This window comes from Bos grunniens, chromosome 8 (assembly GCF_055505025.1).
Source record: "Bos grunniens cultivar Pamir isolate PY7600 chromosome 8, Bosgru_T2T1.0, whole genome shotgun sequence".
In the NCBI taxonomy this organism is placed as follows: domain Eukaryota; kingdom Metazoa; phylum Chordata; class Mammalia; order Artiodactyla; family Bovidae; genus Bos; species Bos grunniens.
In genome coordinates, this window is record NC_141172.1 from 94,259,721 (window position 1) to 94,272,172 (window position 12,452).

Genomic DNA, 12,452 nt, shown 5'->3' on the forward strand with positions numbered 1-12,452 from the left:
CCTAAGTTTCTTGGAACTCTGATTTTGACTATCAGATGCCTTGATGCTAATGTGCATGAGATGGTGTAATCTGTGCACCATCACCTGTACCTCTGCCAAGTGACAGCCCTGGGGCTTGAGCTGTGCTCAGTCCCTCTGTACTGGGTTCAATGTAAATAACTCTCCTCTCAGTCACTTCTTGGGAAGTAAAGAGCATCAAGCAGGCACACAATAATCAGAGGGACACTCACCCGGACAAGGTCCATTTCTGAGCTGCTCTCCATAAAGGTCCAGATCTTGGGGCTGAGCTCTTGCCACATGCCTTCTAGATCATGAAACACAGCCAGTTCCTGGAAGGTCTTATTCACCTGGAGTCAACCAGGAAGCCAGGAGCAGCAAAAAATAAAAGAGGGGCAGAGACATGAGAAACTCAGCTACTCCCTGAAAAGACACTCCATCATAGAAGCCCTTTTCCTGCCCTTCCCATCCCCAAGAAGTGCCTGCCTGCAGCAGGGATTCAAACACCCAAGACTGGAGAGCTGGCCCTCAACAGTCAGCTGGGGCCTAGGTCAGACTGGAGGTCCTCATTCCTGGAAATCCCAGAAAAGTATACTCAATACACTCCATCTGAAGCCACCTTTATATTTTTGTTCTTAATTCTAGGAAGAGTTTGTTGAGGGCTCCTTGGGCCCAGGTGGCTTACCTCAGTCATAAGCCGCCTTGTGACTGGAGTATCAGGTGTATACAGGATCTTTCCAACAAGCAGGGGCTTGAGAGCTTTCCATATGATGCGAGAAAGAGGACTGGACTCCAGATTCTTCATCAAATCATTGCAATAAGGAGCTGTGAAAAGGATGAAAGGCAAATATTTGTATGCATGGTCATATATTTGTAGAAACTAACAAAAGCTTTAGAACCAGCTGGTCAGTCATAGGTTTAAATCTCAGCTCTGCCACTTAATGGTTATGTAACAACTTCAGATTTGTGCCTCAGTTGACTCCTCTGTAAAATTAAAGTTAATGACATCTACTTAGGAGAGACGTGGAGAGGATTAACTGAGATGATACCTAGAACAATGCTGGATAAATAATCAAAGTTTATTATAACACTGATGATGTCACAACTGAGACAATATAGAAAAACACTTTTTACTATGCACAAGCCTAGAGTTGTAACTCTAGATGACTTAACGCCAGCCTGCAACACTTTGTTTCCACTGGAAACAGAGGGTTGAATTTCAGACTTTAGTTTTCAAGCAGAAATAAAAAATCTCCCTTCAACTACTAAGTCTCATAACAAGTACCTGTAATAAATGTAATGAATATCCCAAAGTGAAAAATACGAAGTCATAATAGATAATAAGGTTTGATTATCCAGAAAGATTCCCAAATTTTTAAAAAATTTCACTGTGGGTTCTTTTAGATTCCAAGTATGCTCTACATGCTGCAAAGACAATATTTAAAAACAAAAACAAAAAAGAGGACTTGCTCACAGTTGTAGCTGTTGTGAAAATGAAGGTTCCCTCAGGTTGACTTACAAAGAGAGGAAGCAGAGGGGATGGCATTTCAGAACACCCTTCCCTTCAGGCTCACAAAGCAACCTGCCACGGCTGGAGTGCTTCACTCCAGAGAAGAATAAAAGGTTCTTATGTTACAGTAATGCACTAAAAGCCACCTCACTCAGTGTCTGAAAGACACACCTGCGGTTAGAAATGGAGAAAGGCTCACTTTCATCATGTTTTCAAGGAAAACAATGCCATTGTCTACAGCTGTGACACCGGCTCCTCGCTGCCACAGGCACAGGACACACATCACCACAAAACTGCCCAAGCGTGGGGAGCAGATAGGGTGTAACAAGGTTCTCTAATGACACCTTGTAGCTAAGAACCGAAAACAAACAGCAGATCAAATGCCTGAGTCTGATGGCACACACGCCACCATGAACAGGTATTCTGGAGGTCATGTGTTTACGGACAAAAAGCATGGAGCCAGACAGACCAGGTTTCATCCGGGTTCTTGTGAATTAACAACAGTGTGACTTTGACCAAGTCACTGAACCTCTCCAAGCCTACAAAATGTGGTGTTACAAAACCTTCCTTGCAAGGAATTCCCTGACAGAGGTCAAGGTTCCATCCCTGGTTAGGGAACTAAGATCCCACAAGCTGTGGTCCCGCATAGTCAAAAAAGAAAAAAAAAAAAAAAAACCTTCCTTGCAGGGTTACCATAAGGGTTAAATGAGTTAACTTTAAAAAAAAAAATGCAAAGGACATAGGAAATGTTCCCTGAATGCTATCTTTCATTATTGTTGTTATTGTTAAGTTTTTATTATAAAGCATATCTCAAGGAGAGCAGGGGGGAAAGGGAAGGGAGATGGGGAGAATGAGAAGAACCTTGAGCACTCTGGGAACCACCTTCAGACATACCCCAGAAAACTGGAGAGAGTGACGTTCAATCATTCATTCACTTGATAAAAACACTGTATGCCTGGGACGTGCCAAGTCCCCTTTCACACAAGTGGGGATAGTTCGCTGATTAGGAGAAGATTCCCTCTTCTAGGAGGTGTGTCTGGATGGCAAATAGACATGTAGACAAGTACCCACTGCTGCTATGTAGGACGAGGGTGAGCAGGAGAGAGGGGGCCCACAGGGCTGAGTCTGGGATGGAGGTGGTGCCAGGGCCTGGCTGCGTAGACACTCACATGTAGAGTTGTCATAGACGGTGCCAGCGTCGTCCTCCGTGCCGTTGCCCCCGAAGAGGGCCTTGTAGTTGTTGTCCTCGTACCAGTTCAGGGACTTGATCTTCAGGCCCCCGCCCTCGGGATGGCCGCAGATGATGCGGGACACGGCCTGGTAGATCTGGGTGGAGGAGCTGGAGCTGTTCACGTTGGTCAGAAACATCACCTCCTGCCGCATGTCACTCCAGCTCCTCATGCTGAACAGCTGGGGGAAGGAGCAGGCGCAAGAGGAAAGGAAAGAGGGGGGAAGGTTGAAGACACAGAAGACAAAGAAACAGGTTAGTTCCTTCACCTCTATAAAGCCCTATACCAGAACATAACTTGTCTGATGTTGCCTCTCGGAAGCCTGGTGATGGGACCACCGGAGCCATGCTACCCCTCTGTGGTAGAGGTACTGATGTCATCTGAGAGACTGTTTGAGATCCAGATTCTGGTCTATCTAGAGTTCAAATCCACTTTGTCACCAGGTGCCCAGGTGATTCCCATACACATTAAAGACTGAAGTACAGCCTAGAAGTTGGTGGAGCCCCTGGTGATGGGCTTTATCTCATTCAGATTATCATCGGGTTTATAGAAAAGGATGCTTTCCCTGAAGAATTATGTGTTCACATGTGTACATCAGGAACCGCTCACATCCTCGGTCATGGCCTCATTTCTAAAACACCTCAAACTCCAGTGTGGAAACTGAGGTACCCTCTGCCCCTTGGCAGAAAAGGCACTGTGTGTGAAATCCCCACCCTCGTCTCAGCTAAGTGCCAGGCACTGGGAAGGAACACACGATGAGAGCTCGACTTTGAATCTCAGCCACGTCCTCACTGGCTCACAACCTTCGGAAAGTCACTTTTCTGAGGGCCCCACTTCTCATCAAGACGATGAAGCTAAAATGGAGCGTGGCAAGAATATCACACAATATCCACTCTCCAAGAGGGCCCTGCACAGAACAGCCGCTGCCTGGAAGATGCAGAGGCTCCAGGCAGCCGGGGGCTGAGTCTGGGACTTACATGTGATCAGCTCTTTGTCTCACACACAAATGCACTCCAGCACCCTGTGGACTTCCTGGGCCAGTGGCTCTTATGACTAACTATTCACAGAGCACTTTGTATTTCCACACATTTCACAATGAATCATTAATATACCCTTCCATTCCTTGCCCTGTCACTGCATGTCCAGGCTGAGGTGTGGCAAGCAGAGGGGAGGGGTTGTGGGACACCACTCTTGCTCTGGAGGCAGTCTAGGCTGACTCCACGACCCGGTTTTCTGTCTCACAGAGCCCGCTGATCCCTGTGAGTGAGAAGGTCCTGGGTGCCACAGACCCTGCCTTTGCCTTCAGCCTGCAAAGGGGAACCAGGTGCTCCAGGGGTGGTCAGAGGTCACAAAGATTCTTCCCTCTAGAGAGGTAGGCTTTGACACCCAGAAAACACAATTAGGTGGCCAGATTTTCCTGACTTTATCTTGAGGTATATAGACAGGGAGGGGGATAGGCAGTCAGGCCATCTTTCCTTTTGCTGGGGGATGCAACAGCCCTAGAGATTTTTGAAGGACAGCACAAAAGCCACTCACTTGTCCCTCTCGCCACCACCATCCTGCCATCCCCCAATCAAAAGGACAAATCTCTTCCAACATAAAGTCAGCACATCTTTGATAGAAGCACTGTAAGCAACTGAGTTCTTCCAAATTCTTGGCTCTTCCCAGAACCTGCCTTAGGGGCAGACTCCTACTTGTTCTAACTTCAGCTCCTGCCCCACATCTCCCCATGAAGTGCCTCCCACCACAGGGAAGGCAGCCGCTCAGGCTCCAACCCACAGACGGTGGCATCTGATCATCATCTACGGAGTGAATGAACCACTGAGGCTTTCTCAATCCACTCCCATGGCTTTCTCCTGCCCTTGCCCCATCACAGTCTCTTCTCAGCCTAACACTGGAATCGTAAACAACTCTCATCCTCTCAGCCACACCAGACACCCCTGATCCAGACCCTCCACTGGCTTCCCATCTTACTCAGTGTAAATCCAGCCTTTCCAGGGCTGCACGGCACTCACCTCCTGCTCTAACCTAATCTCTGACTCCCCTCTCACTTGCTCTCTTTGTTCAGGCCACACCGGCCTCCTCCCTGGTCTTTACATCTCTTGATCATGCCTTACGTCAGTATATTTGGATCTACGGTTCCTCCTGCTTGCGGTATCATTTCCTCCATGTTCAGATGGCACCTGACTAGACAGGACTTCATGAATCACCCTCCCCTTTAAAATACCACCTCAACCCCTCCACCCCTCTTACCCAGCTTCGTTTTCCTTCACTGCGGCATCCCTGCTATCCCATTATACACAGAAGGGTTTATTTCTATCTCCTGCCCCACTGCAGTCCCACAGCAACAGAGAAGTTAGTGTGCTCACTGCTGAGTCCCTAGCACCCAGCTGTGCCAGGGTCCTAGCGGGTGTGGACAGATAACCAAACACTGCTCCCTGCCCTGCCTCCCCAGGCTCACCTTCCAGAAGTGAAGCTCATGCCCACTTTCATCCCTCCGGCTCTGAAAGTCCCCATTCCCTCACAACTGCCGGCCCTGTTAGTCCAGTTTCTTTCTCTGAATAGTCTCCTTCCAACTCTATTCCAGTTACCATGAGGGTTCAGACAAAAAAGTGCTAAAGCTGTAAGAATGTGGGCTTTAGAGGCCAACCACCCTGGGTTCAAATCCCAGTCTTGCCAGTTAACCTACTAGGTGACTGTGGGCAAACAGTCTAGATTTTCTGAGCCTCGGTGTCACCTGTGCAATAGGCGTAGGAGGCCTCATCACATTTGTCATGTGGATCACACGGGGAAACAGGGGAAGCTACAGGAAAAATGGCAGCTTACCCCCCTGTTCCTTTCAAGGCTTGTGGTTTAGTCAAAACAACCAACTTTCTTTCCAAACACTGAGCAGATCAACAAGTGCACTTATGTATTTATCTTCTCCCATTTGTTCCAGAGAAACTCTTAGATAATGAGTCACTGGTGGCAAAAGTGACTTGACTTTGTGTTCCATTGAGAGGAGTGGGTGGCCCTTGCTGCCCAGGGCCAGGGAGTAAGCAGGACACAAGGAAGCAGCTGCCAAGAAAAATGTATATTGTTCAGCTGGAGAGTTTCTACCATGTGAGCGACAGAACATCACATGCTTTCAATTATTTTTTAACCCTAGACAAAAGGCAGGCCAGTGATGTAAGAGGAAACAACTATAACCAGACTGTGAGTTTAGAAGCAGCTTCAAATGTTAGATCCCTGCTCTGCCTTTTCTAGGGCTGGCAGAGAGCACAGGGCAAGTCACTGTCAGCTAACGGGACTCAAGAGAGATGGCAATGGACTTGCAGGGCAGTTTCTGTTTCTCATTCTGCCTCCTGGAAGAACCCCAGGAGACCCAACTTCTCCACCTACAGAGAGGTTACCAGCGTTCACAACCAGAGTAACAGATGGCACCCCGGAAGAGGGCTTCTCCTCCTGAAAGGAACCTGAAAGCCAGTCCTCTTCAGTCAGACACACAGCAGCAGGATTGACAAAAAAAAGGATCGAAAGTGACACGCTAGGTAACATGTTGACAGAGCTGAACCTTGGTGTTTTCTGTACTTCCCAAACATTCTGCTTTCTCCTTTGTGAACATGCAATACTTCATTCTTGCTGTTGTTGTTCAGTCGCTAAGTCATGTCCAACTCTTTGCAACCCCATGAACTCCAGCAGGCCAGGCTTTTCTGTCCATCACTATCTCCCTGAGTTTGCTCAAACTCATGTCCATTGAGTCAGTGATGCCATCCAACCATCTCATCCTCTGTCGCCCCCTTCTCCTGCTACCCTCAATCTTTCCCAGCATCAGGGTCTTTTCCAATGAGCCAGCTCTTCACATTAGGTAGCCAAAGTATTCTAAGTATTTATTCTTAGAAGACATAAAGTGAGCTTTGATATTTGAGAAAAACCATAAAAACACCAAAAAATGAGTTAAAGAAGCAGTTCATAATAAGGCTGGACCAAGTCTGAGAAAATTTTGCCACAAATTATTCCCAGTGTTTTATACATAAGGCCTGTGTGGTTTCTGACCATCACTCCCTGGCTCAGCTTTCTACACCACGGGCTCCAGAGCATTGGTTCCTCTTTTCCAGTCTACTCTGAAACAAGGCTGGGTGTCAGAAAGGCAAGCACACGCTGACTGGGAGGCAGAGAAGTGCTTAACTGCTAATTTTGTAAGTCAGGCCCTCTGATCTTATGACAAAGGTGATTCTGTTAAGTAGGAAGTTAGGTAATTCTAATACACTTGTAAACATGTGGACCCGAAAGCAAACTCAACATTTATCAGGAGACTCTATTCCCAAAGTTGAACTCAGGGGCCAGAAGTTCACAAGGCAAAGATCCAAATTAGGGGTACCAGCTTCTCCCCTTCAGTTAGTAAACAAACGTTCTGGTAAAAAGACTGTCCAGCTTTATTACCGAAGAAGAAATAAGGAGAAGTTGCTGTAAGACAAACACAGTATGTGGAGGACGTGGAGGAATCATCTCCTCTACTAATGAGTCATTAACTCGGGACCAAGAGTAACAATTGGAGAAAGTCCTAGACATCGGGCCTTTAGCTACTAGCTAATTGACCCTGAGACATCCATGAGTCTTAGTTTCTTCATCTTTAAAGTAAGGAGATCAAACCAAGTAATTTTAAGGTCACAGATGCTTCTAAAGTTGATTTTACATTTTTTATGAAATTCATATCAAGTGGACTCTCTGAATCAAATTCAGGGTGTAAAAAAGTCATAATGGATGGTCTGCACCCTCAGACTGAAAAGATATGACTTACCTCTTGGGCCAGATTCCCAAGACTATCCAACAAAGCTTTTGTGGCTTCACCCAGCTCCTCGGTCGGGAAGAGAGATGTAGAGTTTAGTTTTGTCTGCAACGAGAAATAAATAACTGTTTCTAAATTCAATGTAAACCTGAAATCTCTATTTAAAAATAAATAAGTTGATTAAAACTATTCACAATCTTCAATTTGAAACACAAGAAACCCACTCTTAACCAAAATAAGACACTAAAATTATTCTAACTGTATGTTTGTAGGTTATTCATCTCAGATAAGAATTACTAATTTTTTGATGAATGCTTTTAAATGGTGTAGGAATTTGTATTTCAAACTAGTTGATTACATAATAGATAAAAATGTCTGATGTGTATGTGCCCAGTGTAAAGCTGACCATAAATTCCCAACTCTGTCTATGGTTTTGCTAGAAAGACAACATGGAAATGGCCTTGAGAAACAAGTTTGTGATGGTTCACAGGAAAAGAAGAAAGGATAACATTTAAAACTGCCAAAAGCATGGGAAGAAGGAATTCTCTTTTATTCTACTCGTCAGCACTGTCTCTAACACTGTAAATTTACTTACTTCTAAATATATGAAAACACATTTTAATATATTAAAATGTATTGTTTTCATATATATTAAAATTAATTTAAAATAATTTTCAAATATCTGCTTTATGTTTAGTTTGAGTCAAATCACTATATTTACTCATTGACATACTGCTATTATATGCCACTTAGCTGCATAGCCAATATAAGAAAATAATTAATTTAAGCCCAAGGTAAGATAGGTTAGGACAGAAAGTCTAAGCTAGAGAAGAAAAAGAAAAATGATGCACAGACTCTGAGGCCAGAATTGGTTTTGAAGTTTTCAGGCTTCCAAAGAAAAAAAGTGCAGGGTCAGTTTCATCATTCTTGTTTGTCCAATAGGAAAAAAGAAAGAAAAATCTCAGGAAAAAGCCCATCCTTCTTTGGCAATTCTATAAGCATCATTTTGCTCAATATCAGATCCTTGGATATCCAGAGAAAACTGAATTATTTTAATACTTGTCTCTTATCTCAGAGATTGCTGTGAAATCCTATGGCAGACGACACAGAAGACGGCTGAAAGTATGAATAGATGGAGTTCATCATTAGCTCTGGGAAACAGCAGATGCAGAAGACTAAGTATCATGATCATCATAATATCCTAGCATAACCCCAAATGTTCCTTTCTGATAAAATCTGTCTAAAAGTTCTGTGGATAATTTTGTCCAGCACGATTAGTGAGCTCTCCTACAACAGCTCACTCACCAGAGACCAGCCTTCCCACACTCCCAGTCCTCTGATGGGCCCAGGCTTTCCTATAAATGACACACTCCAGTAGGTCTCTGTGACACAGCTCACAGGCTGTGTTAATGTTCATTCCCTCCATGAAGCAATCATGAGCAAAACCAGGTGGGGGGCTTTTGGTTTGCTTTGCCTTTCTCTCTTAAAGTTCACATTATATCTAAAGGCTACCACACTAAAAGTTGAACCTACACAGAGAGACCTTGGTAAGGAAAACTTACAAACTGAGAGGCCTTAACTGGGAGACATAGGAGGTAAAAACTATTTCCTTTCACTTTTGGGGGCTTGGATACTATAAAATACAGAGAGGAGACTGATGTAAATCAGATTTAATATTACAAATTAATAAGGAAAGATAGGCTATTCAACCGGAGAAGGCGATGGCACCCCACTCCAGTACTCGTGCCTGGAAAATCCCATGGACGGAGGAGCCTGGTAGGCTACAGTCCATGGGGTCACGAAGAGTCGGATACAACTGAGTAATTTCACTTTCACTTTTCACTTTCATGCATTGGAGAAGGAAATGGCACCCCACTCCAGTGTTCTTGCCTGGAGAATCCCAGGGACGGGGGAGCCTGGTGGACTGCCGTCTATGGGGTCGCACAGAGTCAGACACGACTGAAGAGACTTAGCAGCAGCAGCAGGCTATTCAACCAGTGTTGCTGAGACAAGTAGTTACTCATCTAAGACAGTAATTTTCCATCTCATGCCACTACATGAAATTAAATTCTTGGTAGATTGAACAGCTAAAACTAAAAATGAAAGTTAAAAGATATATAGGAGAAAATGTATTTATGAACTTGGGGTAAGGAAGGTCTTAAAATACAGAAGTCCAAATCAAAACTGGGAATTAAACTTCTGAAAGTAAAAACTACGCACCAAAGACACCATCAACAAAGTGAAAAAACAAGCCAAAGACTAGAAAAATGGATTTTTTTTAATTTTAGAATAAAAATGGAATACCAAGCATCAGTTCAAATTAACCAGATGCCACATTTATCAACATACATACATCTCAAAAACATAACACTGGGTGAAAAAGACAAGTTGCAGATCAACATGCACACATATACAATGTGAACACATGCAAACCAATACAGTATATTGTTATTAACCGAATGTGAATATATATACAGTCGGATAAAAACATGCAACTCCAAGATACCAGCTATCTTTGAGGAAAGAGAGGAATATACAGACGACAGCAACTTTATCTGTAGTGTCTTATTTCTTGAAAGGAACTATTTCATAATTTTCTTTTTAATTCAAGGAAAAATAAAAAAGGAAGAGGGAAGGAGATTGGCAGGAATGAAGGATAGGAATATAGGTTAGGTTGAATACATGTCAGATTCGAAAGATGTCTAACTTCCTTGAACAAAATTAACCCCAGGCAATATGCCTTGAAACGAGGCCACACAATGAAATCTGAGAACCAAGTGCCTGCACCAACTATTAACTGTGGTCTCTTGCTCATATTTACTTGACAAAGGCAGACAGAGCTTGCCAATAGCACTTCCAAAGAGCTCCAGTAAGCCATTCATAGTTTGGAATTTCTACTACCATTTTTCATAACCAAAAGCATTCCCTTGGCTATAAATTCATAGAGGTCCCCATTGAGCTCCCCTGCACAGGAGGCAAGATTTTCTTGTATGAAGGAAAACAGGGAAAAGGGGAAAAATTAAATCTTTAGTGAAGACTGTACTTTCTGTGTTACGCTAACAGGAATTCATGTATTATTCAATATTTTTAGATCATAACTAAATACTATACTAGCATTATAAGAAGAACAGACAACAGTATTATATTACTCAAAGCCCCAACCCATTTCTGTAATATGTGTTAATCACAACATTGCAACATTTCCTAAAACCATGACATTCTGGAGCACTGGCTCCATAATGACAAAAGCCATTATGCCATCCTTTCTGGGTCTAATAGATGATTTCTTTATATTCTTTTTATCCTCCCTAAGTTTTTCCTTCCACATGAATTCTCTTTTTCTTTTCTAAAACTGAGGTAACAACGGTTTATAACATTATATGACTTTCATGTGTTCAACATTATATTTCTATTTCTGTGTATGCTGCAGCATGTGCCCCACCAAAAATTTAGTTTACATTGTAAAAGACTGAATTTCTTTTTTAAAGGCAATAACTTATCAAAGTCAATTTGATTTTAATTTCTGAGTTGATGTTTTATTTCAACTCACTGTCCAGCACAGTCCCTGGCACATAATAACTAGGCACCCAAGAAATGTGGAAGAAAAGTAAAAAGCAAAGGAAAGACCACATTAGGAGGGTGAGAAATGGACTAGTGTGAGTCTTGCTTCAAAGATCATTCAAATTCACAAATATACCGTTTCATATTCACCTCATCAAGTCACTCACATCTGCAGCCTTAAGGTGGCTCCCCTTGCTCCAAGGATGAGGCCCAATAGCCTACAAAGGCTACATGAACATTTCCCTCAGCACCTCTATAGTGTCATGTCTTACCATTCCTCTCCCCATCAAACTTCCCGTAGCTACATCTGATCCACTCTGAACTACTCAGTCATGCACAGTTCCTCTAAATGCCACCTTCTCTTGCCTCTTTCCTCTGGGCCCCATGCATACATCATGTCCTCTGCATGGAAGATTCTTCTGTCTTTACCTGGCTAACCTCTACTCTTTAGGTTCCAACTTAGAGGATGTTTCTTTCCTAACCGGCAAAGACTAGGTTAGGACACCCCATCAGAGGTCTCCTGATGCACAGCACCCAGCAGAGGCTATCCCTCTGAATAGCATCTCTTCCTTTCTTTGTCCCTCCTCTCCCCAGCAGCAGGGAACACAGATCTCTACCTTGTTTACCACTGTCTCCCTGACCCAGTGTGTGGGGATTTCCTGAAAAAATGAAGTGTTTGTTTATAGATGATAGCTGTACAAAGGGACAAGTGGGAGAGATGACTATTGATGCATTAGAAGTGGTAGCCAGATAGAAATACAAGACAGAGCATCTGTGAAATTAAAATGGAATTGGAAAGCCTTTTAAGTTTAAAAAAATCTTATCCACACTCAAAATTTTACAGGGACTCCACTACTACAATGAGATGTGCTTGTACATATATTTGAATAGTATTCTCAATATAAGACACAATTTTGTTTCCTCCCTGCAAATGCATGTTTTAATGTGGTCATTGTACATTTCAAACTTCCCTGAAATACTCTCATAAAGCAGACTATAATCTCTGCTTCACTTTGCCCATATTCAGAAAAGCCAACTCAGGGCTAGGATTTATATGTTTTACTTCAAATTGAAAATAAGTAAGCCACATACCAGGTACAAAGACTATTATCACCCAAAGCAATTACTGTCTCTTTACAGTCATTTACATGACAATAAAAATTGTCCTTTGAGGAACATTTTAATAATTTTTATTGAAGTAGGGAATTATAACTCATGTCTAAGGACAGCACTAATCTTTTAAAAGCAATTCAACAACTTAAATAATAAATTTTAAATTATATGTGATTAACACATTAAAATATTTCATTTTTGCTATTTCTAAACATAGTTAAATATATCTACTACCACATAATTCAGGATCAAAAGTCAAGCCTTTATCTTAGAC

At 42.9% G+C, this 12,452-nt stretch overlaps 1 protein-coding gene across 5 annotated transcripts in view; it reads right to left on the reverse strand.

Moving 5' to 3' along the window:
• ABCA1 (ATP binding cassette subfamily A member 1) overlaps nt 1-12,452 on the reverse strand; it is a 137,121-nt gene that overhangs the window by 54,434 nt on the left and 70,235 nt on the right. For all 5 annotated transcript variants that reach the window (XM_086414526.1, XM_086414529.1, XM_086414527.1 and 2 more), the window contains 4 exons: nt 7,517-7,609; nt 2,677-2,917; nt 683-822; nt 231-347 (listed from right to left, as the gene is read on the reverse strand). In XM_086414526.1, the coding sequence (XP_086270652.1) occupies nt 231-347; nt 683-822; nt 2,677-2,917; nt 7,517-7,609 (591 nt within the window). The remainder of the gene's footprint in view (nt 1-230; nt 348-682; nt 823-2,676; nt 2,918-7,516; nt 7,610-12,452) is intronic.